This window comes from Eumetopias jubatus, unplaced genomic scaffold, assembly GCF_037043125.1.
Source record: "Eumetopias jubatus isolate StellerSeaLion01/CBP00866 unplaced genomic scaffold, mEumJub1_p1.0 scaffold_3, whole genome shotgun sequence".
NCBI classification, from domain to species: domain Eukaryota; kingdom Metazoa; phylum Chordata; class Mammalia; order Carnivora; family Otariidae; genus Eumetopias; species Eumetopias jubatus.
In genome coordinates, this window is record NW_028274809.1 from 8,264,449 (window position 1) to 8,291,779 (window position 27,331).

General features: G+C 59.9%; 1 protein-coding gene across 9 annotated transcripts in view; it reads right to left on the bottom strand.

The window, feature by feature from the left end:
• Window positions 1–1,966: 1,966 nt before the first annotated feature.
• DIS3L2 (DIS3 like 3'-5' exoribonuclease 2) overlaps window positions 1,967–27,331 on the bottom strand; it is a 355,216-nt gene continuing 329,851 nt past the window's right edge. For 5 of the 9 annotated variants that reach the window (XM_088021501.1, XM_028105166.2, XM_088021500.1 and 2 more), the window contains 8 exons: window positions 15,140–15,323; window positions 14,455–14,541; window positions 11,432–11,579; window positions 10,875–11,005; window positions 10,598–10,702; window positions 9,163–9,264; window positions 5,807–8,479; window positions 1,967–4,972 (listed from right to left, as the gene is read on the bottom strand). In XM_088021501.1, the coding sequence (XP_087877627.1) occupies window positions 8,333–8,479; window positions 9,163–9,264; window positions 10,598–10,702; window positions 10,875–11,005; window positions 11,432–11,579; window positions 14,455–14,541; window positions 15,140–15,323 (904 nt within the window). In that variant the 3' untranslated portion in view covers window positions 1,967–4,972; window positions 5,807–8,332. The remainder of the gene's footprint in view (window positions 4,973–5,806; window positions 8,480–9,162; window positions 9,265–10,597; window positions 10,703–10,874; window positions 11,006–11,431; window positions 11,580–14,454; window positions 14,542–15,139; window positions 15,324–27,331) is intronic. The other 4 variants (XM_028105170.2, XM_028105169.2, XM_028105173.2 and 1 more) reach the window with 4 other exon arrangements.

Consider the following 27,331-nt stretch of genomic DNA (forward strand, 5'->3'; position numbering starts at 1 on the left):
TCGGATGCTCAACCAATTACACCCCCCCGTCGCCCCTCTCCCTGCACTTGTGATGATATGTGTCCCCTCTCCCACTAGGCAGTTCTGGGGCCAGGACAGGAGGCCCCCCACCTGCCTCTCCCGGCCCAAGCAGGGGGCCGTCAAGAAAGTGCCGGGGACTGCGCTCCTCGCGGAAGTTAGCTGCATCGTGGCCTGGGGACCGGATGGAGCGCTCAGCGGAGAGCAACAGGCAAGGCCAGGGTCACGGGCTCAAGGAGAGAGATCCTAGAGGTCACCGGAAAAGCACTGGCTGCAGGGGAGGGAGGGGCCCCTTGCCTCTCTCTGTAGCTATGGTTTGGGCCTGTCCGTGGTCCCCGTTGCAGGCCCAGAGACTGAGGCTCTGACCTTCCCCCCGGAGCACATGGGCACTGACTGGAGAACAGCCCCAGGGATGGGGGCGGGGCTTGGAAGGAACCAGAGACAGCGCGGACTCGGGGGCATCCACGGGGCCGTGGAGGGGAAAAGTTTGCCAAGATACATTCTGGGGCCCAGCGGAGGTGAGTGCATCTAAGGCCTGAGCTTAGGTGCGTACTGGGGTACACCCGGGAACCCCAGGGGTTACACTGTATCAAGTCACTTGGGAATTCCCTCAGGCTGGGAATTTTGACCTGCACAAGGGTCAGCACCAGCTCTGTGTTTGGGGTCAGAGAGAGTAAAGCCCAAAGGAAGGCCCCAGAAGGCAATCTAATAGCGGGAGCCCATCACACCAGCCTTGGAAACTGAGGTTTGGGAGGAGGTATGGAGGCCTCTGATGCTCACGAGGCCCTTGCAGCTGCCCTCACCGAGCTGACTGCAGGAGGTCTCAGCAACGGTCCTGGGGGCAAAAATCAGAAGCTGGGCAGCTACTAGTTGTTTAGAGGAGACGATTTGATTCAGTGAAAATCTCTTGAGCACCGACCATGTGTACATCATCCTGGAGGCCTAGCAGAGTCAAATCAGACCCAACGGGTGGAGGGCTTCCTGTCTAGAAACAGCGGGGGGGGGGGCGGGTATGTAAACCGAATTATGTTCCTGGACACTGTCCCAGGGGAAGAACTGAGGTGACCAGAGTCAGACCCCCTTGGAGAGGGGCAGGAAGTAATGCCGGGGCGGGCAGGACAGAAGCCTGGATGTAAGGGCCTGACAGCTCACAAGACTGGGGCCGGGCTGTGCTTCGGGGGGCTGGAGGGGGGCACCAAGGGGAGGTGCTGGTGGAGGGGGTGGTGTTGGGGGAGTGGGGAGCACAGGCAGGGGCAGGCGAGGAGTCACTGACAGAGGAAACATGGCGAACACGGTGGAGGAGGGACTCTGGGACATTGTGTGACCTTCTGTACTTTGGCCCGAGGGATATGCCCTCTCCTTGGTGCCCGCCCTCCCTGCTGGCTCCCTCCCTGCAGTGCCCCTCACAACAGCCACACCCCAAATCCCTCTTCTGTGGCTGCCACTTGTCTGCCAGCCACTCTCCAGTCTGCCTCCCCTGGCCCTGGCTTCTCCTCCTACTGGACAGTTTCTTCACAGAGAATGATAACAAAAAGGTGGTCAACGGATGCAGAATTAACCACATGACAGACCCCCAGGTTGGCAAAGACCAAAAAGCCCACCCATAGCACGCTGGGGCCTGGGCTCAGTCTCCACCACTTACAATGGATGTCCTTTGGTACTTAACCTCTCCCAAGCCTTGATTTCCTCATCTGTGAAATGGGGAAAAAGAACAGTACCTACACAAGGGTCAGCACCAGCTCTGTGTTTGGGGTCAGAGAGAGTAAAGCCCAAAGGAAGGCCCCAGAAGGCAATCTAATAGCGGGAGCCCATTACACCAGCCTTGGAATGGACAGACGTGGTTCTGGAGGGGTGGGGGAAAGGCGAAACCCTAACTTCTGAAAAAAGGTCTTGAACATAATTAAAGCGAGCTGAAAAAATAATAATAAAAAAAAATAGAAGCTGAGTGTTTGAAAGCCAATTGGCCAAATGTTAGACAAAGTGGTTTATTCTTAGAAAGCAAGTATTTGTAATTAAGGTCTGTGTGGGCAAGGCTTCCTCCTGGGCCATTTGACCCACCTGTGTGGGAGGAACATCGAGGCACGGCCCTTCCACAGGGGAACTTGGGTCACATTATCTTCGGGGAGTGCAGCAAAGGGGACCGTCCACCAGCAGGGCAGGAAACACCACCATACCCCCTTCCTCATATAGTTCCCGGGGGCTCAGCCTGCCCCAGGCTGGGGGTGCAGCCGCAGGGGCAGGGACGGGCTGGGCTGGCAGCCATGGCTCAAGGTCGTTCTCCTTAGGGTGACGCAGGCGTGACACCTCCATGGCCGACAGGGCGTTTGGCCACGGATGTAGAAGGTGAGGGAACGAAAGCTTACTCCTGGAACTGCATTCCGTACTTTAACTCTGATTTTTCTATCCCAAGAACCAGGAGGGCAGTCTTATTCCAACAGCAGCTTGGTTTGAAAATCTACGAAGGTGAAATCTCCTCAAGGAGACATTTTGCTTCACGTCTGTCTTGCGCTTGCGTATGTGTTGCTTCTTCAGTATTTGGCTCAACGCTTTCCAGAACTGAGCAATGAACAATTTATGAACATTAAAGAACACAACACAATTCACCAAAGTGTTTGAGTAAAACAACTTTAAGTAAAATAAATTATTAAAATGGGGCTCCACCCCCCCAAATTGCTTTCTATATATTAAAAAAAAAACAAACCACCAAACCATAAAAACTCATAAAAAGATTCAAAGAGATGATCTTGCAGAAGGCTTTAAATATGTAACCTGACTCAGTTAACGCGCAAATTCAAACTCATCATTCCAAGTACTCCATGTACCCTACCCCCCATCTCTGGAATCTTCTTTATTGTTGAGAAAGGCATCTTTCTCCTCCTTCCATTCACCAGGACTCCCGTCTTTCATCTACTTCAATACCCCTCTCACCTTCAACTGACCCTGAAATCTGTGATTGGGCCCATGAACTGGGCATCTGCAGTCAGAGTCCAGCTGGGGCCTGAAGTTCAGCCCTCCTGCAGACTCGCATCACACGGGGAGGCTCACAGCCTCACCCGTGGTTCTGCCTAACACCATCCCCCCACCCCCCCACCGCCACTGCTTCCTGGCTGGTTAGCTGCCCAGGGCCTAGTCCCTTGCCCTGGACTCCTGTACCTTGGCTCAGGTGGGGAGCGACCAAAGCCCCCAGGGGCGTCCCCGCCCAGACTGCCACCTGAGTCTTTTAAGTAGAAGGCCTTAGGCAGCATTTGAACTCACTGGGATTATCAGGCCACCTGTCAGCAGGAATTTTATCTTACTTACTGGAATGATGGACTGTTTAATATCCCTGTTGCTGAATGTACAAAAAGCCTTTTAAGCCTTTTAAAAGAACTGTAGATCCATTCCTGCTAAGAAAAAAGATTTTTTTTTTTTTGGTGGGGGAGGTTGTTTGGGTTTTTATTCTGATCCAATTTATACATGACTATAGTTTAAATTACCAAATAGCTCTGTGAGGTTTGTTACGACAGAACAAAAACTGCAGTTCCCGGTCTCCCTCCCTGCCTTTTCCCATCTCTGAGGCAACCACTTTCCTCTCTTTTGGCTTTCTGTGTTGATATTTACCACTGTTTCTAAATCACTTCTTCATTCTTCAATCGTAAGCTCTATCTATTGACACATTCTACTGATCTTCTCTTCTTGGTACCTATAATGGTTTGTATAACGAACCAGCCCCAGACCAGCTCACACATTTCTTGGATCACAAATCTGCAATCTGGGCAGGGCCTGGAGGGGACAGTGTGTGTCGGATCTATGGGGCTTCGGCGGGGGTGGCTGGATGGGACCTGGGGGGTCCGCTTCCGAGATGGCTCTGTCACGTGGCTGAGGAACTGGCTCCCTTCCACGAGGGCTTCTCCACAGAGTCGCTTGAGCATCCTCACAACATGGCAGCTGGATTCCCAAGAGACAGGGAGTAGAAGCTGCCGGTTCCTTAAGGCCGGGGCCTCGAAACTGGCCCTAAGTCACTTCTGCCACATTTCTGCATATTAGCAGCCATTGAGCCTGTCCAGATTTAAGGGGGAGGCACATAGACTCCGTTTGTATTTATTTGTTTATTTAGCAGCTTCACCAAGGTATAATTGACAAATAGGAATTGTATATATCCAAGAGGTACAACCAGATGTTTTGATATATGGATACATTGTGCAATGATCACCACCAGCAAGCTACTTAACATATCACCTGAGAGCGATCATATGCTTTCTGTGGTGAGCACACTGCAGTTGGGCCCACTTAGCGGCTTTCAAGTCCACAACACAGAATTGTTAACTACACCACCATGCTGTACGTGAGATCCCCCGAACTCGTTTATCTTACAACTGAAACTTTGTCCCCAACAGCTCCCCATTCTTCCTCCCTGCCCTGGCCCTGGAAAGCAGCATTCTCCTCTACTTTTATGCGTTTGATTCTTTTAGACTCCACGTATAAGTGAGAACATGCGGTATCTGGGCTGCAGGGGCATCTGGTGCTGTGTCTCCCCAGTGGCCTAGCCTCTTCCTGGCACCTGCTCCCCAGCTTCTTGCCCATCCCTCCCAGCTGCCAGGGACCCCAGGAGCTACCATTCTGTACCATGACAGCTCTCTGATGGGCCAGGGCTGGGCAGCCGCCCCATTCTTTCCTGGGGTCTTCTCTAACTAGAGCTGGGAGAGGGTGTCAGTCTCTCTCCAGGAGGGTGGACTGCAAGATACAGAAGGCAGATGGTTCCAGAAGGTCACCACAGAGGAAGTGATCTACACCAGGAGGAAATGAAGCAGAAACAGAGAAGGGGCACAGGCTCCCCACCCCCGCCAGGTGACCTGGAGGCGTGGTGCCTCCCCGCCTCCCCCAAGGCGGGCTTACCTGCCCTCCTCTGGTAGTTCTGTCCAGCCTTCCTATCAGTTCCCTTCCTCCCAGAGCCACTTCGCACTGGGTTTCTGTCCTATGTAATCAAAAGACAGGAGTCCTCCTGAAGCCTCAGGACCCCTCTCTCTCTGGCTCCTCCTTCCCAGGCTCCTTGTACCAGCTCCTTCTCATCTTCCTGATCTGATCTTCAGTCCTGAGCCTTCCCAGTCTTTTAATCCGGGCTGTGTGCTGAGGACTCCCTGCCCGAGCACCACTGTCCCCCGCACCTCAGGGCCCAGCCTGGCATCCCCCAACCCCCAACTGCCCACCACCCCCTGCTGCTGCGCCCCACACCCTCCACTCCTGGCCCCTGCCTCTGTACCGAGCCCCCGGGTCTGTTCTCAGCACGAAGCCTGGGGATGCTGGCTTGCACCCCTCATCTGTCCCCCCCCCCCCCCCCGCCCACGGCGAGGAAAGCCCTCGCCGCCCCAGCTCGCTGGCCCTCCTGGCTCACCCGCACCCGCGCTCTGGCCTCCCGCCCCCTCCACTGCCCAGACAGCGCTGGGCCTCAGGGCCCAGGCCTGCAGACGTCCACCAGGCTGCTCCCTGAGGCTCTGCCCCCATGGGACGCCCCCCTCTCCGGCTTCCCCTTCACGCCATCACCGCCGCCGCGCGCGCTAGTGACCCCACTCCCCCGCTGGACAGCAGCCCCGAGAACACGGGGCATCGCTGCCCCCCTGCTGAGTAAAGCGGTGAAGGCACAGGGGCCGGATCTCGGCCCAGCCCCGCACGGCCCTCGGAGAGAGCGCAAACTCTCAGGCCAGCTCAGAGGGTCCATGCGGTCTCCCTTTCCAGCATCTTCTTGTGCGTCCTCTGAGCACTCTCTGATCCTAGCGACCTTGACCCTCACAGCTCGGGGTTAGACAAGTACCTTCGAGCCTCAGTTCCTTCACCCCCGTGGGGCCCACGCATGATCCTCTGGCCCCGGTCCTTTCGGAGCTGGGGATACCCTCTCCAGCCTCCAGGAACTTTGCTAAGAGCCTCGTCTCGTAGGGACGTTATTTGCGTCTACGGCTCCCTCTGCCATGGGGATCCGAGGGGGCCCCTCGAGGAAGACAGGGCCTTGCTCTGGGTCCTGGGCTTCTGCCGGTACTTGTGTGCAGCTGCAGGGATGAGTCTTCCTTTTTGACGAGGTTTTGTGTCTCGTCACCCTTTTGTCAACAGTTCCGTCACACTGGGACACAGAGGGGGCCGGCTCCTTCAGTGGACCTCCGCGTGCTGGGAGAGGGGATGAAGACGGACCCCGTTTGACCTTGGGGGAGAGTGCTGGGCCGCCTCCTTTGGGCAGTGGGGTGCAGTGGAGGGCAGGTGCCTGAGCCCGGTCCTGGCTGGGCAGTCTTGCTGTGTCACCTTGGCCAGAGGCCTGGCTTGTCCTGAGCACCCACCAGAGGCCTGGCTCCTTTCTGGGTGCAGTTTCCACTTCTGTCAGATGAAGCAGGGGTGGACTGGGGTGGCCATGGCCCCCGTGGTTCTAGGGTGCATCAGGGCGAGACCCACCTCTGCCCAAACAAGTCCTGGCGGCAAAGATGTTCCTTGCTGACCGAGCCGGCTATGCCTCATCGGGGCTCAGGGGGCACCGGGGCAGTGAGGACTGGGGTCCGGTCTGAGTTCATGCTGCTCAAGAGAGGGCCCGGGGGCTCTGACCCACTGCCTCCCTGATGGGTGTCACGCCACGGGGGCTCAGCTCCCGGGCTCTGTGGGAGGCCGGCAGGGGACAGCCCCAGGGCAGAACGGGGCTCCTCCTCAGAGGGTGGGGCAGTCCAGGGGATCGGGACAGGGTTGAGATTGTCCTGCCCTTGGGCTCTGTCGGGCTGCCTAGGTCAGGAAACACCCAGAAATCTTCTCCTCATCCAAATACCAAACCACCAGCCCCTCACACCTAACTTCCCTTCAGATCCTTGGTTGCAGGAGAACGCTCTGGGGACAGGAACAGACAGGGGGTTGGTGGCCTCAGGGACATCTTGGGGGTGGCGAGATGGACACCTGGAAGGCTGGCTGAGGTGCTGGAGCAGGAGAAAGGAAGGCAGGACGGTGGCGTGTCCTCCATTCCCCTCCGACACCCGGCCCGGGGCTGGGCGGATGATGAGCCACGGCCTGCCCGTGGGGGACAAAGGCAGCCACGCCATCGGTCTTCTGGTCCCCACGAGGCCCTCCGACAAGGTCCTGCACTGAATTTTTCTTTGAAGAGGATTCACTGCAACCAGATCAAATGGGCTCGTTAATACTGACACGCAAGGAAAAGCACGGTGGAACCAGGGCCGGGGTCACTGTGGTTTGCACCCTCGTTTCTGGCAGCCCTTGGGGAAGCCAACTTGTGGTTCCCTAGTCAGGCGGGGCAGGAGGGCAGGCTATGGTCAGGCCAGCTGGGGAGAGAGCACGGCCCAGGAGCCCTCCATCTCGGGCCCTGGGTCCCCAGGGATGGTACAATTGGTGGGTGCTCAGGATGATGTCAGGAAGGTGACGAGGCCAGGGTAGGGCCACCAGGCACCCCTTTCCCCCTCCCTGGTCGGGAAGGCCAGTTTGAGGGCCTTCCTCGTCTCTGGCAGGCCCAGGTCCCCTCTGTCCCCCGGCTCCCTCAGCGCCACTAGGGTACAGGACTGGCGCTGGAGGGGCTGAGGTACCGGCTTGTGCCGAGGGGTGTGGACAGGGCTACTCAGAGCTCTGGCCTAGAACCTGACGGAGGGAGTGCCACAGGACTCGTGCCATCCCTCCCGAGGCCAGCAGGCAGAGAGGCGGTGGTGGGAGTGGGGATGGACAGTCACTTGCTGCAGGGTGATGGGTGAGCCCGCTGTCTTGCATACTAATTACATTTCTAATCAGCCAGAATGAGGCACGGGCATCAATCTGACATGTGGCCAGCTCTGTGAATCATCCTGGAACCGACAGGAAGGTTCTGGGGGGTGGCAACCCCAGCTCAGCTGAGAGGGGTGGAGCCGGAGCCAGGTCCCTTGCCTTGGGTCCAAGGGGCACCCTGCTGCCCGGGCCTCCCAGCGGTGCCCCACACACCAGACAGCAATTCACACTTGATTTTATTCCATGACACTGATTTGCTGAAAGTCCCCGGTTTCCTGGGCAGGGGAAGGCAGTGGGTGGCCTGGCAGAAGGGGGGCTGGCCGGCCTTCCCAGGAGGACCGGGTCCCATTCTGCTCCGGTGAAGCACCAGCCAGGCCTAAGCCTTCCGTCCAGCCCCACCCTCTCCTCTCCAGTTTGTTTTAAAAAACTGAGCTGCAAAAATAAAATAGAATGAGGAAATAAAAACAAAACCCTGAGTTGTTAAAAACCAAATTAAAAATCCCCTTTGGTGTCGAAAGGTCCTATTCCTAAAAGCCGGCGGGTGGGGCAGGGGTGTGGGCGGGTGGGGCAGGGGCGTGGGCGGGGTGCGGCTGCGCGGGAGGCCTCAGGCCTGCGGGCCACCAGCCGCTGGCTCCTTGTCTTGCAGGCCCAGGAGGCCCTCGGTGCCCGGCCGCTTGAGGATGGCGCTGTACTTGAGGGCGGTGGCCTCGGCCTGCAGTACCACCTCCACCAGGCTGAAGATGGTGACAACCTGCAGCAGAGCAGAGCCCAGTTTGGTGACACGAGTGGGTCGTGGGCGGGCCGGTCTGGGGGGTGGGGGGTGGGGCAGGGCCCAGCCCTGCCACTGTCCACCTGGCGGGGCCCCAGGACCACTTGCCCTCCCCTGCAGGCCTCTGTAAGCTGAGCCTGCTCGGATACTGAGGCCCCAGGGCCCCGGTGAGAAGTCAGGGAGCGGGACACGGCTGTGTGCGTTGCCTGGTGCACAGTGAGTGCCCAGGGTCGGGGTCTGGGGCTGGCCTTCAGAGCACGCTGTAGGTGAAAACCATTATATGCAAGTTCCTGGGCAGGAGATCCATAGTTTGCATGAGAGTCCCCAAAGGACCCCAACGGTTAAAACCCTGCTTTAAAGAGACAGGCAGAGCCCCCTGCCTCTCCCCACTGGGGCGGCGGGGGGCAAGGCAGGGCAGGCAGTACGGCAACGCTCTGGCCCAAAGGAGGGCATATGGGGGAGCTGCAGGTCTCTGCGTATAGAATCTGCAATCCCACGGGGGAGCCTAAGGCCTAAGTGCCGGGGTGCGGGGAGGGGCAGCAGGGCCAGCAGGGGAGGCCTGGCAAGTGTGCCCCAGGAGGCAGGAGGAGGGCTCATGAAGAGCAAGGGGGTGGACGGGCACGCAGTGGTACTCTGGAGAAGCTGCGCCACTCCCGGGGTCTGACCTGCTGCACTTGCTCCTGTCCTTCGGCCTCAGGCTCCCAGACGAGCGTGAGCTCGGGCTTCTTGCCCACCTTCTGGAAGTGGTGGGAGCGCAGGGGCAGAGCCTGGGGGCACACACATCTACGTCTCAGGTTGTAAGCTCCTAACCTTGGACCCTGCCCCCCCACCCCCGGGCCAGCCCCCTACCTTTGCCCGCCTCTGGCCTTGAAAGAGCTCCCTCTTTTTTTTTTTCCCCTCCCTCTGAAAGAGCCCAGCAGCAGGCCGTCGACCTCTGATTAGGGACCACCCCACCCTTGCCTCTGGCCTCTGGGCAGCTTCCGTTGAGGCCGTACCTGAGGGTGACTTGAGTGCTGAGCAGCACGGGCTCATCAGGGACTGTCTACTTGAGGCCTGAGGTGGACCGGGCGCCTAAGGCTAGAGGGGCGTCGACCCCTGCAGGCACAGGCTGAGGGCCGGCTTGTCTGCAGACCTAGACCTGTCTGATGACCGACACCTGAACTTTTGTCCTGCTCAGTGAACTTCAGGACCGGAGCCCTGACAGATCGCAGCGGGACTCCATTCTGTCTCTTCTGCTTTACTGTATTAACTCCATGCTTATTCCACTCTGTGTGCGGGGCTCTGCCTTCCCCCAAGGGTTCTGGATGTCAGGAAATTCAAAGCCAGGGTCAGGGGCCAGGGAGTGACCTGCTAACTGCAAGGTCAGCTGAAATAGGTCCCTCAGATGACGTCAGGACAGGCACCAAATAGCCTCGGAAAGAACCTCGACTGAATAGCCACACAGGGCAGGACCCAAGGCGAGGACTGGTCTCTTCCTTCTCTTCAGGGCACACAGCTTCCAGACTGGCCACGGACCACTCTCTCTGCCCTTTCCTTCCTTCACATTCCCATTAAGAAATCCCCCAAGGCTTGCCAGCTCTGCCGTCCTGCACTGGTGAGGGAGGGGCCCGTTCTCTCGAGCCTGGCTCTTGGCCTGGATCCCTCATCCCAGGCAGGTGCAGTGGGGTGTCCCGGCATGGCCCATCCAGGTGGGCTTGGTGCTGGGTGGCAGAGGGAAGCCAGGTCAGGGACGGCACGCCCTCTGCCACCACATGGCCAACGTCACCACCATGGCTTGTATTCTTCCGGGCAGGTGAGGACAGCAAGGACCCCAGCCTGTGCTCCCATCCTCCATGCTTGTGTGTCTATCAAGGGCTGTTCCTGGGACAGGCCCCCCCCCCCCTCTGATGCCAGGCAAATATGGAGGGGACCCCGGCAGAGGCTGGGGGGGACACGCAGGTGAAAACAGACAGTGTAGTGGACACGGCCCGGTGTGTCTGTGGGTGGGGGAGGGCTTTGCACAGAAGCCACGAGGTCCCGGCACTCACGTCATAGCAGATGCCCTTCAGCACCCCTGCCCAGAGGTCCCTAACCTGGCCCCAGGGGCCCGTGGGTACTCACATTACAGTAGACACGCTTCTGCACCCCGTAGCGCAGCACCAGCACGTCGAAGGCTTGGTTCAGGACGCCTAGCACCATGGCTTCTGACTCCAGGGGGCCGCTTTCCTGCAGGGCAGGGCTCCAGCCAAGGCTTGGCCACGGGACGTGGCATCACCCCCAGGGCCCACCCCAGCTGCCGGAGGCCCCTGAGCTCCCTGACAGCTCCCTGTGAGCCGGTGCCCAGGAGGGGAAATGGGGTGGAGGAGGGGGAGGGGGGGCACTGGGCCGGTGGCCTCACCTTAACCAGGATGGCAAAGAAGAGGCCGGTGCTGAGCTCCTGGACGCGCTTGGAGGCCATGCGGCGGTCATTGCAGTGGTCGGCCTGCTTTTGCAGGGCCTCGGACTCCAAGTTGGGCAGTTCCCCGTAGCCTGGGAAGAGGGTGGGTGCGGGGCTGCTGGCAGGGTGCTGTGCATATGCCGGCCACGGCTGGGGACAGGCGGCACGGTGCTCCCTGCCTAGGCAACGTGGGGCCTGGGCGGCCCATGCTGAGCTAAGGTCTCTCTGCTGCCCAGCTCCGAGGGTTGGGGGGCGGGGGCAGCCACGGTTAGGGCCCTTGGCTTTTGTATAGGACTTTTAGTGAGCTCTACTGCAGCTGACCCCTAGCATGCTCACGGCAGGGTGGGGGTGGGGTGGGGAGGGTCTCCGGGCCCAGGCACACCTGCTGCTCGGCTGACTACCCCTCGGGGCCTCTACGGCCATGCAGTGTGGCCTCTGGCTGCTAGGTACCCACTCTGGGCCTGGGCAGCCCTTAGGTGGGCACAGGCCTGCATGACCCCCTGGGCTGTGCCTCTTACCAAGCGCGGCGGCCAGGAGGCGGTGCACCAGGACGTCGGCGAAGCGGCGGATGGGAGAGGTGAAGTGGGTGTACAGCGGCACGTTGAGGGCGTAGTGCCGGAACTGCGTCTGGTCCTGCAGCACCCCCGAGCAGAAGTACAGGGCCATCTGGGGGGGGGATGGGGGCGGGGTCTTAGAGCCAGGCCGGGCCAGGCCACGGCTGGGTTTGCTCTGCCAGGCTGTGATACTTGGAGGCTCGGGATGGGCTGTTTTGGAGTGGACTGACCCACCAGGTCGCAGGCGGCTGACCGCGGGCCTGAGGAGGCCAGGGGCCATTCTCTGTAAGGGGGCCCAGGGGCTGCTATGGGGCTGCGCCCAGCCACGGAGCATCCATGCCCTTCTCCCGCTGAAGACAAATGTGGGCCTTGCCTTGGGTTGTGCAGACCCCTCGTGGTGGCAGCACCGAGAACAGGCCAGAGAGCACCGCAAGGGGCCCACCCCGCCTCTGTGGGCACAGGCGGTGCGGGGAAACCTCCAGATGCTGCAGGGTCTCCTCCCTCAGAGCCCTTTGGGGCTGGCCCCCTGAGCCCTCGGGGAGGGCGGACCACGGGCTGAAGTCTGAGGGCAGCTGGGGAGGAGCTTGGCCTGCTGCTGTCGTTTTAGGGGCAGGGAGCGGTTCTGGTCTGCTCCACAGGACGGGAGGAGGGGAGGCGGCCTGTGGCCGGCTGCACAAGGGGCTGCGGACATGCTGTGGAGGCACAAGCGGAAGCCGGGGCGGCCACAGGGCTCCGTGAGGACGCGGAGTCCGCCGCCGCCGCCACGTGGCCAGAACGGCCCATAGGAGAGAAGGCGCGGGACGCCTGGTACCCGTCTACAGGGACATGGGCAAGTGGGCGCCTGGCTCCTTCCTCTGTGGCCCAGGCCTAGTCTTTGGTGGAGACCGACCTCACGCCCTCCAGCCCTGATCCCGATCCCGTGGAAGGCCATGCTGGCACCCTTGCACCTCCGGGCCCCCCTGCTGGCAACCCCACGCCAGCCAAGGGAGGGAAAGGCTCACCAGCCGCCAGCCTCAGCCCTTGTCCCTGACAAGCCGTCCTGGCACCAAGACTCAGAGGTCTGAGTTCAAGAGGCCCCTCTGCGGGGGAGGGGTGAGGACTGGGGTACACGAAGAGAGGCCGAGTTTCTCCAGGCCATGGTGGTTCTGCTGGGTGGGTGGCTTGGCCACAGTCCCTGCAGCCGCCTGCCCTGTGGCCCCCGAGCTCTCGGGGCTGGGACTCAGGCACGCGGTGAGGAGCAAGTGAACAGGTTCCTCACAGAGGGCCAAAGTCACACCCTTGGGTGTTCACTCGCTCGCTCCCCTTGCTGCCCGTGCGCTTGGCCAAGTGGACAGCCGGCTCTGGTTACTGTGTGTGTCGGGCCAGGAATCAGGGTGCAGCCGGGGATGACCTGCTCAGCTCCCCAAGGCCGCCTCCCAGCTCCTGCTGTGGCCTGGGTTATGTCCAGGGCAAGTCACCGGGGGACGTGGGGGCAGCCTCCATCCCGAGCCACGTTTGGGCGTTGTTCTCAGTGGTGGTAGCCCAGTTCCCCACATGAGCTGGGGTGAGGAGCACAGAGGCCTTGGTCCCCTTCCTGGCTGGGAAGGTGTCTCTGGGTAGGGTGGGATGGGGGGGGGGTACTGTGGCTTTTCCGGGACAGGAAAGTCCCAGGTGTCCTGTTTCAGTGGCTTCCTTAGGACATTTGTGCTCATTGCTGCCACTGCTGCCTGGTCCCCTGTCCCCATCCTAGTTCTCAGGGGCACCACAGACACTCCTAACCGCCCCCCCCGCCATCAGCTCCCCATACAAAGGCCAGCCCTGAAGGTCACTCACTGGCAAGCAAGGCCAGAAGTCACTCTTTTTCAGGCTCTGGGTGACTCAGGAGAGGAGAGCTCCTTTCCACGGAGCTCCAGGGCTAGTTTGACCTCAGAGGTGGACAGTTCCAGACACTTCCAGAGGCGGGGGGGGGGGGGGCAGGGGGCAGGGAACGGGAGCCCAACTGGCCCTGCCTGGCGCAGTCAACAGGCAGTTGCTGAGACCCAGGGGCAACCGTGTCTCAGAGTAACTAGCGGGCAGAGTGACATCAAGTCCCTTGGCCACAGGCACACCTGCCCCTCTGGGTGGCGTGCTTTAAAGGTGCTTGGTGGTGGCAGACGCTTGTGCCCAGGGACAGGGTAAAGACAGCCAGACCCAAAAGGGCCCCGATGGCTCCATTCCTGGCAGAAAATATGACTGTCAGGAAATAAACTGGCCGGGGCTAGCTGAGGTGACCCGGTTCTTGTGAACAGATTGAATCTGCAGAGTGACTGAGCCCCTGAAAAATGGTCTGTCACTGCCCCCTGGCCAGAATGGGGCCCAGAGTTGGCCCCATTAGTAGCTGCAGATCCTGCTGACCTGACAGGCCAGTGGGGTGGCTCCTTCCCAAGATGCCTGCGCCTGCAGGGGCTGAAGCTCAGCCTCGGAGGGCTGAGACGTGCTGTTAGGAGCAAGTTCATTGTCTACCTCCCAGGCTGCTTGCCCATCACACCGCCTGTGACACAGGCCCAACCGCCTAAGTCCTCTCCTACCAACTAGCAAGAGGGAAACTTCTCTGCCTGGGGTCCACAAGGCATGGTGAGGGCTGATGACTTCCCCTCTGGGCAGGCTGCTATGGGAGACAATCTCCTCCCTCCAGGGTGCCCATCCAACTGAGTTGCTAACTAGCCCCCATTCCTTCCCTGAGCTGGTCTGGTCTGCGGGGCCTGGGCACTGAAGGCTTGGTGTGTGCCTGGGATGACTCCCGGCCTTCAGCTAGGAAGCAGAGCCCCAGAGGCCATGCAGGGGGTAGCGGGGCTCAAACTGGGCCCTTTAACGGCCCCACAGAAACCATCCTTGAGCAGGTAAGGCAGGCAAGTCGATGTAGGCCTGTGTAGGAGGCAGATCGGGCTCAGGAGCTCAGGGCTCACTTGTCCTAGGTAATGCGATCTCCTGGGACAAGGGGGAGGTTGGGGAACCAGGCCCCTCCTTACCTGCATGGGCCGGGAGCACATGTTGGTGAGCACTTCTTTCCGGGCCAGTGAGTACTGGTCATCTCCAAATGTTTTGGTCAGACTTTCCTAGAAGCAAACCGTGTGACAGGCAGTCAAGCTGGGGCAGGCTCTGGGGCCCCAGTCACCCTCTGACCATCTGACACCTGGCTCTGGGGAGGAAGGGTATGCTGAGGGGCTCGACCCTGCTCAGAAGGCCATGGTGGAGTGCGGAGGCCAGCAGCCCCCAGCCCGTGTCCTACACTGGGCCGTGGCTCTGCCGTCAGCCCTTCCATGTCTTGTTGGCTGGACAGAGAGACTGGTTTCCAGCTGTCTGACCTAAGGCACCTCTCTGCCTACCCAGGCTTAAAAAGCCCAGATGGGAACAGCCTCCCTTCTGGGGGATCAGAGCTCAGGCCTGCGCCCCACAAGGCTTAGTTCCAGGAAGGGAGCACGTGACACCACTTACCGTTAAAACATTCTCGGGCTTCCAATCATCTCAGCCCCCTACTGAAAGTTTCTGGGCCCAGCCCAGCCCTGGCTGCAGGATCCCTGCCCACAGAGGAGTGTAGAGTGGCTTCCCTCGGCCTGGTCCTGGTGGGGAGCATGACCCACGGCCAGGGCCTCTGTGACTAGGAGGCCTCCTCTCCCCAGGGCCTCCCCCTTCCTCTGCACTCCCAGCACTCACATTGAGGGCCCCGGCAGAGCTGAAGTCCATGGGCAGCCCCATCTGTTCGCAGAATTCCACGAGGTCATTGAGCATCTTGGTCTGGGGTGGGGGGTGCCGGCGCAGCAGGGCATGCTCAGGGAAGGTGCGGTGCGTCTTGTGGGCCACTGCCATGTTGGCCAGGAGCATAAACTCCTCCACGAGCCTGCAGTGGGGCGGGGGGAGGGGGGGCGGATCCAGCAGGGGTCAGGGCTGCCGCTGCCTGTTCTTTCCCAGGCTACCTGCAGGCTGGCTCTCTCGTGCCCTTCGGTCTCAGCCTAGAGACTCCCTCCTGCCACCCAATCTCATCCCCCTTGCTCATGCCCCTCTTTGTGCCTACTCCTTGGTAGCCTGTGCACCACCTCCCCATTGTCCTGGGTGGGGGATGGCATCTGTCTTCTCTGCTGTGGCCCCTGTGCTTGGCACCCCAGCGCCCTGCCTGACAAAGAGAAGGTGTTCAATAAAGCTGTCTGCTGAATGACTCGCCTCCCAGGACACCAAGGGGCGTCCCCAGCTCTAAGAAAACAAGATGCCCAGGCCTGCCAAGAGAACTCGGAGCGCTTCCTGGGGGTGCGTAGAAGGTGGTCGGCAGACCCAGGGCTCCCTTCTCTTCCAGAGGAGAGGAGGGTTTCTGAGGATGAACAGGAGGGTCACAGACAGCAAGAGGAATCACACATCCTGGGGCGAGGCAAATGTGCTGTTGAGGTGTTCAAATCTCAGAGAGTTAACCTCTTAGGGTTGAACACTTGAGTGTTGCTACCCTCGCGTGTAATTAGAATCAACAAGTATGGACAGATACGGCTCCGACTGGAGAGACAAACGTACCCCCAGGACCCAGGGAGAGGAGCAGGGCCTGATGGGGGAGGAAAGAAACATGCCAAGACTGAGGAGTCAGGCAAAGTGGGAAGCTGGATTGCACAGCCCTGAGGTCGGCACCCCCACCCCCCAAATCTGGGGCAGGAGGCCATGTGCTGCTTCCCCTGCCCAGGGCTCCGGTGGGAGGATGAGCAGACCACACACAAGCATGAGAGCAGAAGCCCCTGGAAAGGGGGCTTGGACAACACTGCTGCCATCATGGCCAGGATGCCCTGTATGGGGACAGCCTTGCCCAGTTCAGGGACCACTCTCCCCTGCCTTTATTCTGGACCCCAAGCTGCACATCAAGCCTGTGCTTCTTGCAACGGAGCCAGAAGGGGTCAGGGAGTGGGCTCCCGTAGCCCTGCCAACAAGCAGCCAGAGGCCTGAGACAAACTGCCTCTCCCTGGAGGTGCGGGTGGTGCTTTAGGGTTAGCCTCGTCACCACGCCAAGCTCTTGGAAAGAAAAGCAGCCCGTGATGGGGGTGGGGGCGACGGACAAGCACGAGCCGACAGAGCCCCTCCTCCCCCCAGACTGGGCCTGCCATGGCAGAAGTGTGGCTCTGGTCTGCCAAGCTGTCTCGAGAGCACATCTGTCTCTCCCAGAAGCCCTCTCTATGAGGAAGAAGGGCTGCAGGAATGGCCCTCTGGTGGCGGCACCATCGGAGGGACCGGGGCCAGGTCTGGGCCTTGGGAGAAGGAGCCCCTCCTCTGTGGGGCTGACTTCGGGCTGGCCTGCTGTGGGGCGTAAGACGGCAGCGTCAGGCCTCCGCTGGCCCCTGTACCATGAAGGAAACCCTAGGTGTGGAAGGAGGAGTTTCTTTGTCCCCTACTGTGTGCTCACAGCCACTGCAGTGACCGTTCTGCCTTCCTCTGCCCCCCAATCTGTCCTCGTGCACAACCCTTCCTGCTGAGAAGCCTCGGAGTTCAGGCACTGGAATCCGGCCACCGTCTCCTAAGTGGAGGTCTGAATCCTGGCTCCGTGTTCTTGCTGTAGGAACGGGCACAACTCTGGGACCTCTTGTGACCCCCTCTTTCTCTCAAATGTAGAGTAGGGGTAGCAGCAGCTGCTCTGTAGGGCGGTCGTGGAAACCAATGTGAATATCACAGATTACAAGGGCACCCTGGAGGATGCCCACTGGCCATGCCCTGTGAGTTTCATCCCTGCCATCGACGCCCCCCCCCTTACCTGCCCTTCCCTCGCCTTCCCTGAAGGCCCAGGCTGAAGGCTGTCTCCATCACCCCCCTGGGTCCTCACTGCCAATGAACCACCTGGCGGCAAGAGCCAGGCTGTTCTGCGGTCACCTGTGTTGCAGTTTAGCACTGTTGGACTCTTCATACTTGGTTTTCCTCTTTAGATCTTGTCAACCCAAGAGGAGTCTCAGTCCCTGCTCAATAAACGTCTGATTTGATTTGCTGTCTGTTCTTGGTCAGATACCAGAGTCCGTCAACAGCTGAACGCTTCAGATGCACGCCTTCGTTCATCTGTCTGTTCACTCCACGAACATTACTGTGTGCCAGGCGGTTCTAGACCTGTCCGCCCATGCAGTCTGAGAATCCTTGTGGGCAGGGCGCCCATGGTCGGTTCCTTGGAGCCCCCGCAGTCTCCAGCTCAGCGGCAAGCTTGGGCGAAGAAGAAACACCTATACAGCCTGAGGACGGACCCTGGCCTGTGTTTTGCTGGTGTGGCCAGCAGGGGGCAGCATGACCCCATAGCAGGGTTGTGGTCAGGCGGCTGGGGAGGGAGTGCTGGGCTGGCCCGAGCAGCCGGCGGGGCTGTGGCATTCTAGCCTGTCCCCATGGGTCAAAGGAACCGAATGTGTGGGGGTGCCTCCCCAGCTGGAGCCGCACTCCCGCTCCCAGTTCCTGCAGGGGCTCTCCCGCCCGCATCTCTCAGGTTCTCAAGTAAGGACGGAACAGGAAGAAAGGGATGGGGAGCGGGGGGCTGATGCCCAGAGCCCCAGGCAGTGACAACGGACGACGGTCAAGCTGCTTCTCCATTACTTGGAGCCCCCTGGACCCCAGTACACTCCCACGAGTGCCTGAAGCGGGTGGGAGAACAGCCAGTGTGCTCCTATAACCTTGAGAAGTCCGGCGAAGCTTGAGATGCAGAGGCTGACCTTGGACAGGTCCCTCGTGCCTCCCCGGGGGGGCTCCATTTCTCCGGGAGTGTCTCAGCCCCTCCCTCAGGACAGGGGGGCAGGACGTGAGAGGGGAGCCTGCGGCATTCTCTCCAGGAGAGTTTGCTGATATCAAGCATTCATCCCAGAAAACCGTCAATGTCACCAAACTGGGAGGTGGCGGAGCAATAAGGCCGACTCCCTGGGTGTTGCCACGGCTCATTAGTGTTCTAGGATAGCTGCGGGGACCATTTCCCCACAACCTGTCCTTAAAATCCAGCAGGGGGAGGTGGGGGAGAGGGAGGGTTAGAGAGAACACACAAGCTGTGAGTGGGAGGAAGCAGGAGCAGGGCCTGGAGCACTGTGGCCCTTCAGTCCTGGGGTGGCTGGGAGGGGGCACGGCGCAGTTGGAGGAAGGTCCCCAGTCAAGTGCGGGAACAGGAAGGCCAAGGAAATGCCAAGTGGCCAGCAGCCAGATTCCCTGAGTTCAGGATTCACTGTCAAAAGCAGGGCCAGGCACCATGGAGGGTGAACTGGGCTAGGCGGCAGTGGGGGTGGGGCAGGTGGATGTCTCCGCTCTCCTCTGAGGCCAGCGAAGGCCCCCGTCCCCGGGTTCAACAGGTTCCCCCCCTCCAGGGGTCAGTTCCATGGAAAGGCCAGCAGGGGGCCCCCCAGCATCTTTCTTCCACAGGACCTGGGACGTGGCAGGAGCAGCTTAGAACCCAGGAACTTCTGGGCAGGAAAGAGCCTTAGTTTAGAAACTGCAGTCCTGTGGCCCAAGGTCCAGGGGGCTCTGGGCTCCCATTCAGTGTTCTTCTCTTCAGCCAAAGGGGCTGAAGGCTTGCCCTCTGCGGGAAGGCAGGGCGATCAGAAGAGGAGCCTCAACAGTTGGCTTATTCACCTTCACCCTGATCTTCCCCTGTTGGGGGCCCAGCAGCCAGACCTCAGGTGATGCCCCAAGCTGTTCTGGGTGGCTAGGATGCACCCCTGAGAGCAAACGCCACACACCAGAGTCCGGGACTTGGGGATGGAGGACCCTGCTCCCGGATCTGGGTACCTGCCCCGGTCATAACCCATCTCCTTCTCCTGCTAGAGCATGGCACAGGAATGAAGTCACTTGGCCCCACTCGGAGGGCGGAGGGGAGGCTGCAAGTCAGCAACTGCCTGACAACTGCTCTAAATGGGGGCTCAAGGAATGGCCACCAGCCAGGATCACCTTCCAGAACTGCAAGCCAAGCCCTTGGAGGTGGGGCCTCGGTCCCAGTCCTGACATCTGCTGTGCATGTGGAGCCCAGTGCCACTGGGGGCCCACAACTCTGGAGGTCTTGGGGGTGGGGGGGGTGCCTGTGACAGCCAGCTGGGGGCCGTGCCAGGATGCCAGCTCGTCAGCACTCATCCTCAGCATCCCACCTACCTGTGCTCTGGGCTTCCAGGTGCTGGGGGTGGGGTGACAGGGGCGGGGGAGGGGCAGGTGAGAGGCTTCTCATCCCAGGAGGAGCTGAGCAAGCCTAGAGCTGTCAGAGTCCCTCACCCGCCAGGGCAGGCGGCAGGTAAAGGCCATCATGACCACCCTACTCACAAGTACACACAAGCTCACACGGCAAAGGCGACGCTGGTCCAGAATGGTGTTTCCCAAAGCGTGCTAATGTTACTTAGAGAAGAAAGTATGAATATATATGAAACGCTAGGGGGGATGATGTCATTTGATGTTTTATGACAGGACATTCCTTTGCCTTTAGGAGGCTAACGTGCACCAGGACTACAAGAAGCTACGGGATGTGGCATTTACTGCTCGCTGACAACAGGACTTGGGTCACAGCTGCAATGACGAGGTCTGGGGGAACACGCTCTACCTGGCAGGGGTCAGGCAGTGGCCACATGAGCAATGGGCTAAAATCGCTGCCCTTTCAGAGGAAGGCTGCCCATTCTTGACCATTGGAGGAACTGGACTGAATGCTCTTCCGCTGGTCTGGGAGGCTGTGGCTCTGTTTTGTTAATGAGGGGCCTGGGGGTGTCTGTGGCCAAGAAGCCCCTCGGGTGGGACCAGGGGAGGGTGGTGTCCCAGGGTCAGGCTCCTGCTTCTCACCTCTCCTCCTGCCTCCCACCACCCGTCTTGCTTCCCTCCGTGCTCCACGCCCACAGGCCGGGCCACGGGGAGAGGAGAGGCTAGTGGTCAGCAGCTCAGCAGTGGGCCTGCAAATTCCAGCTCTGCCACTCACTCACCAGTTGTGTGATTTCAGATAAAATTTTCAACCTCTCTGAATCTCAAATGATTTACCTGAAAAATGGAGGTGCAATATACAAATGCTTGGCCTTCATGAACGACACTATTGTTACGCCTACTGCGAACTCTTATTACGCCTACTGCCCCAACCCCAGGATTTGGGTGGAACACACAGAGAGATTCCCAGAGGCCCCCGCTGCCCTCCCGCCCCAATGCCACCGCCTCGGTCAGGCCTCCAGCTCTGACCAGCTGGCCTCCCTACTTCTAGTCTCCCCCTGCTGTTTACTTTTTAACACCCAAAGCGGCGCATTCTTTCTTGAGGGCAAACCGGGTCACGTCCCTCTCCTGCCTGAAGCCCTTCAGCGACTACCACCATCCTTGGGACAGACAGTCCGCCTCCTTGGTAAAATGAGGTTTGCCAGGCTTTCTGGCATGTGCCCGGGACCACCTCTCCCTTCTCCCCATCCCCGACTCCTTACCATCTAGCCAGCCTGACTTCTTGCGGCTCTCCCCTGCTGTGTCTCCTTGTACTACTGCTCTCTTGGCCGATCTGCCGCCCCCCTCCTCCTCTCTTCTTCCTCTGGGAAGGCAGTGTAGGACCCTACGTGCTTCCTGGGCATCCCCTCCCAGCATTTCGCTCACGCTGCCGTGATTGCCCCTGATCATCGCTGTATCTCCCCTCCCCATCCCAGTGCTGTCTGCCCTGGTCCCACATGAGGCTCGTGGATGCCCCAAGTTGGCACGGTGCAGACGCCCCATAAATCTGTACAGATTCCCAGGATGGGCACATTCCGGAGTTGGGAGGGCTGGGTCTCTGCCACCGTGCCTTGTTCCTAGGCACCCAGCCCTCACGCATCTACGTCTGAGCCCTAACACTCACTGCCAGGAGTCGTTGACAGCGTCAAGCTCTGCCTAAGAAAAGAGCTTGGCTGGGTCCATTCCCAAACAAGATGCCGGAGAAGCAGAAGCCCTTCTGGCTTTCCCCACCCCTGGTCTGAGGAGCAGCACGCTCCATGTACGAGACCGTGGCGTGGTTATTTACTGACAACCCAGAGGAGTAAGCTTCCCCAGCTAGGGCCATTCATTGGTCTTTTTGTTCTCTTACTCATGCTCACATCTTTTTGGAGCTGCTGCTGCGGCCGAATTCTGCCCTGTGTGCAGCGAGAGAGGGAGGGACACTCACGAAGTGCCAGGTGACAGACGTCACGCTAGGAGCAGTCTGGACGGGAAGCCCCTAGGAGTCTCCCACAGCCCTGGGAGGGCTTTCTATCCCTTTCTGTGCGAGGGGAACTTATAGGGCAAAAAGGAAAGGGGTTTGGCTCCGAGTCCCACAGCCGGTTGGCAAACAGTCCCGGGTGACCTCGAGGCCCCGCTGCCCCCAGCAAGCCTTGTAGGCAGATGGATTCCAGGAGGTGGCAAGGAGGGCAATACTTCACACGAAAGGGGTGAGTGAATAAAGGTGTGGAGGCAAAACAAATTGAGAAAACCAGGAACCGAGGGCCGAGGGAGGAGGGCTGTGCTGCGGGGGACGCGGGCAGGGCTGGGGTGCCAGCCTCCAGCGCCGGCACTTCTCCGGGGAGCGGGGAAGGCTGCCAGCCCGGGGAGGGGCATAAAGAACATGGTGAAGGGGTGCGCAGGGCCGAGGCCGGGTGCAGCTTGGATGAAAGCTGGGGAGACCGATGGCATGTGAGCCTCAGCCCAAGGCAGCCAGAAAGGGAAGGTCATGCCAGAGTCTGAGATACACGCGAGGTGAGGCTCTGGGAGTGGGCAAGACTGTCCCCGGGCCCAGGGGGCAAGAGGGAAGGAGCATGGCAGCTGGCGGGGTGGCATGCGAGGGGGGGACGAGGTCCAGGGAGCAGTTGCCCGGGGGTACGACTGCTGTGGAGAAGGCGGGGAGGCTGCAGAGGGCCCTGGGTTTGGCAAGCAGGAGCACGGTGCCACAGCTGTGGGGCTGGGGAGGTGGATTCAGGAAACCAAAGATTAAGATTAGAGAGGGAGGCCGTCAAATGCAGACGACTCTCAGTACGGTTCTTAGTGGAAGAGGCAAGAGCTCCTTGGAAGGGAGGGTGAGGAGGTGATGCTTTCTGATGGCTGTTTTTAAGTATCTGAAAGATTGCTCTGCACGTGTTTCTGGGGTGAAGGAGGTAATGGCGAGGTGCCCCTGACGGTGAGGATGTGACCAGCCTGCATTCGAGGAAGGGGGGGGGGGCTGTCCAGGGAAGAAGTCTGATGTCCTCTCTGAGCTGTGAGCTCCCAGGAGGGGACGCTGGGCCACGTGGTTTGAGTGGAGAGGAGGCGGCTTGTCCTAGCCACCCTCTGCTCAAGGAGGGCCCCTGGGAAGGCCCCCTGTGCAGTGTCAGTCCCTGCAGGAAGGGACGGGCTGCTTCCTTACAGCGACCCCAGAGAGGAAGGGCCTTGCCTAAGGCCACAGCCAGGCAGGGGAGGAGGGGGGCGGGACCCCACATTCCCCAGCCCCTTGTCCCAAGCTGTCCTGAGCGCCCAGGGAGGACATCTGGTCACCAGCAGCCCCAGAACACAACAGGCCCCTGTGTGAAGAGCAGCTGGGTGGCCTCGGAGCACGGGCATGAGGATACTGTCCCTGAAACTGTCTTTTCAAGCCCACTGGGCAAAGGAGAGAAGAGAAAGGCCCATCCGCATCAGGTCAACAAAGACGGTGGCCACCTCCACAAGGCCCACGGACAGGGCAGCCTGGGGGGACTGGGGGGTGTTGGTCTCTGCGCCCTAGCAGAAGCAGGCACGGTCCAGACCCAAGGTCAGCGCTGGGCTGACGACAGCTCAGCGGACTGCTCTCCCTCCCTCAGAAGTCAGCGGATCTAGACGAGTGGAGGGAGGCTGGCACCGGCAGCGGGGTCCCTCCTGAGCCCAGGCTCCGTGCAGACGGGCAGGCCGAACTCCCGACCCCGCGGGCTCGGGGCCCTCGCCCTTGGGCTCTCGGCCCCTCTGCACTTACCCTCTCAACCCTGCCTGGCCAGAGCAGCAGGGCCGCCAAGGATGTTCCATTTCCAGATTCATTTTACCAGCTAAGCCAGATGAGACACTCACCCCACCCCTTCCATACCCAGAACACTCAGAAAGTGGCTTTGGAAAGGACGGGGGAGCCGGGCAGCCAGGGCAGAGTGGCATGGCTGTTACCCAAACCTGAAAATGCATCAGTTTTCAAAGACCAAAAGCAAGTGAGAGACCAGAACAGCCTCTTCTGCCCTCAGCCACCAGGGTACTTGACACAACTCTGTGGGAATCTCATGCAGATGGAATCAGGCTGCTCACGGAGACCGTTCAATTAGCACTTGGTGAAAACTGCTAACTTGGAAATTTGATAAGAACTGCTCCCAGCCAGTTTCAAATAATTTCTTCTGAGGACTCGATTCTCCCCACTTGGGCACATCCTCACTGCAGGCCTGGGAGCCCTGGGGCTCTGTCGTGGCCAGGAAGGTGGCGGCCAGGAAGGTGGCGGCCGGGAGAACGGTGCGCCCGAGCGTGGCCCCTTCTCTGAGGCCGAGCAGCCCATGGGCCGGGGGTCGGGGGGGAGGCGGCCACCCTCGCGGAGGACCTGCTGCTCTCCCAGCGGCCCCAGATTGAGGGTAGTGTGGTGGAAAACTGCAAAGGCCCCGGGAGTCGGGGCGGAACGGTAATGATGGTTGGATGGGCGCTGAGGGGAAGCTGCCGGGGATGGGAAACTTGATGAGATCTTTGTTGCGGTTCTCTCCTGGGCCAGGCCGGGGTGGGGCTGGTGGCCTGGGCGCTGGAAAGTGGAGGCTTAGAGAGAGAGCTGCAGGCAGAGCCAGCCAGGGTGGGTGGGGGGCGGCAGGCGGACTGAGGGGCGCCCACCCACAGCCGGCCGGACACCCCGCTGTGAGCAGCCTAGTGGAGGGTGCTGTGGCCGTGGGGCCGACCACACGTCATGGCCCGGGCCTCTCGCTGACCCCTTTCCTCCTGGGCTTGCTGCAACCTGCTGAGTGTTTTGGACATTCCCATGAAACCACAGGGAAATGAATGGGGCCTAGTTCACAGGCATGGAAAAGCCCAGAGGAGAAGGCCTCTGGAGCCAGACATAACAGGCCCTGCGGGTGAGGCCGGAGCCAGGTTTCCTCTTCTGTGAGGCTGAATCCACTCCAGGGCCTTTCTATAGGTTCAGCGGGTGGGGCCCAGCTGCAGCGAGGCACGTTTCAGCCGCTTGTTTTTCTAGCTCAAAAGGAAGTCTCCAGAGGCTAGGCGTCCGGAGCATGGGCCCTCGGGCCCTGCCAAAGGGAGGCCCAGTGGCTGCGGTAGGGAGGGGATGGGGGTTTGCTGGGGAGCTGGGTTGACAGGCAGAAAGCCCTTTGTCAGCGTAAAGCTAGCCTCAGTCTAGCTCCCTTTGCAAGGTTCAGGACTATGCTCGAGGAGGCACAAGGCCGGTGCTCATGGCAGAAAACTCCCCCTAAGCAGAACCAGGTGGCAGTGTGTGCTTGTGGCCTTGCAGAGCTGGGTAATTAGGGCTTGCAGGCTACACTGTGGGGTTGACACACATGCCTTTCTCCACTTCTAGCTGCTGTCCAACTGGAATTAGAACCGCTGACCAGAGGAGGTGTGGCCAGGATGCACAGAGGCCCGGCCACCTTCGGGAGCCACCGCGCTGCCCTGTTCAGACTCCTGAGCCTGGGGCGTCCCTTTCATGCCCCAGCCCAGCTGTGGGGCCTGGCTCTGTAGCCTTGGACAGGGGACAGAGCTTAGACAAGCCCAGTGGGGGCCAGCTTGGTCTTCACTGACATTGGGAGGGATCAATTTTGATTTTAAAGTTAGGCTTTGGGCACAAGGCTATTTGTGAGAGAGGAGTATTCCAGAATGCAATTCCAGGTGTCCACCCGCCCCCCCCCCCCCCCGCCAGCAACAGACAATTAGGTAAGAGAGGATGAGACACGTGTTCCTGGGAACTCAAGCTACTTTGCTTTTGCAAGTTACAACAGGCTTTCCTCACCTCCCCCAAGACACTCTTGGCCTCACGGCAGCTGGGGAGCAGCTCTCCTTGAGCAGGGCCACCAGCCCAGCCACACAGCCACTGAAGGCTGGAAGGAAGTAAGAACACCTGCTGATCTCAGGCTGGGCTTTCCACGCACCAGTATGTGGCGGGGCCGTGATCTGGAGACTGTGGCCTTTTTGACTCCAAAGTCTGTTCTCTGCCCCCAACCGAGTGAAGGAAAGGGTTTTCTGGAATGAGCAAAACGGGAATCTGAATCTTCAGGTAAGTGCTGGTTCCTCGGCCACGAAGAGAGAATCTGTGTTCCAATGTCCCTACGCACCCTGGCCATCAAGGCCTGCAGATGCTGGGAGGCTACCTTGGGTGGGCTGCCCAGTGCTGCAAGGCTTGTGGAGGTGTGACCCTGGGGGAAGGCCTTGTGGTGGGTGCGGCAAGCTGCCCACGGGCTGCCCCTCCACCCAGATGTGGCAATCAGCCCCCATCCTGAGCCCTGGTCATGCCGACCTCCTGTGTGTGCCTGGTCCAAGGCCATGGGGAAGAGAGGGATGGGTGGAAAGCGCTGGCATGGGGATGTGGTCAGGGCTATCCGGGCTGGGGAACCGCCTAGGACACTGCGGGGACACACCAGGAGAGCGTTTCAGTCTCTGGAGAGGCACCTGTGGGGTGGGTTCCTCGTCACCTGAACATGCTATTTATGCCTTTGTGAAAAAGGCACATGTGGGTGCCATCAGCTTCCTCAAAGACAATACATCTTGTACAGGCCTTTGGACCCAAGGGTCTAGATCTGAGCGTCATCCTGGAGCCAGCTCTTTGAGACTTTAATGCTCGAGGCAGGTGGGGATGGCGCAGGGTAACTGCTCCAAGGGTTCTCTGCCCAGTCCAGCCCCGAACAGGGCCAAGAATTGATGGTGCCTCTTAGCTCCGAGCTGGCACAAATCCTACACAGTCACACGGCGGCCTTCTGCTGGCTTCTGCACATCCCACCCCCAACTCCTCACGGGCCACCCAGGCCTGTCCAACCCCGACCTCTCTCTGGCTGGCTCACACAGCTGTTTACCTTCATCCCAGGGCCTAGGGCAGTATCTTGCACACAGCAGGCACTCTCCAAATAGATGTTTTTATTTGCTATTGTTTGCTTTGTCTATGCAAGACCAATACCTCTATTTCTCCAGCACTTCATGCTGTTTTCACAACAAGTCTTAGACCCCTCATTGTTCATAGGAGCAAAGGGAGGCTCAGAGGCTGAGTGACTCCTCCAAGCTCACAGACCAAGGACGCAGATGCCCTGTCCACTGCTTTTTCTTCAGGTCACCTTGTATCGCCTGCCCAAAGCTCCCTGCAGACTGGGGAGCAGGGTTTCCTTAGCGGTGCCCGGCCAAGGGCTCTGCTGACAGGGGGAGCGCAATACAGAGCCGGCCCCGAGGCCACACTGGTACCCGGGGACAGGTACCCGTGGTGGTCGGCCACATCACTGCAGTCCTTCCTCCTATGGGTCAAGGGTACCCTCTTCCCTTCAGCAAGGGTTGCAGCAGCCACAGAGCCTAGTCACTCATTTTGGCCTGGCACTCCACCTCCCCAGCAACCTCAGAGGCATGGAGACGTTCCCCGGGGCTGCTCCCTGCCCCTGCGTCTGGAGCTGGCCACACCGGGCAGGCAAACACGGGGCGGGAGCCGGGGGGGTGCGGGGAACACCTGCAGGCCTGGCTGGGCCGGGACATTTCTGTGATCTTGGAAGTCTTATTTGCAGCCCTGGCTTGACCTCTGCCTCTTTCCTGCTCAGAGGAACAAAGAGGGCAGGAATAAAAATTGCCTGTACCTTACCACTTCCCCAAGGAAATGCTTCCTCCCGTCTGTGTCAGGACACAGGCCCCCTCTCGTGTCTCAGTGTTGCCACTGGATGAGCACAGGTGCTGAGCACATTTGTTTCCACAACTCTAGCCCCCCCTGCCCCCCCATCACAAGCTAAAGTCTCCAAGGTTCTGCCTATTTCCTCTGCGACC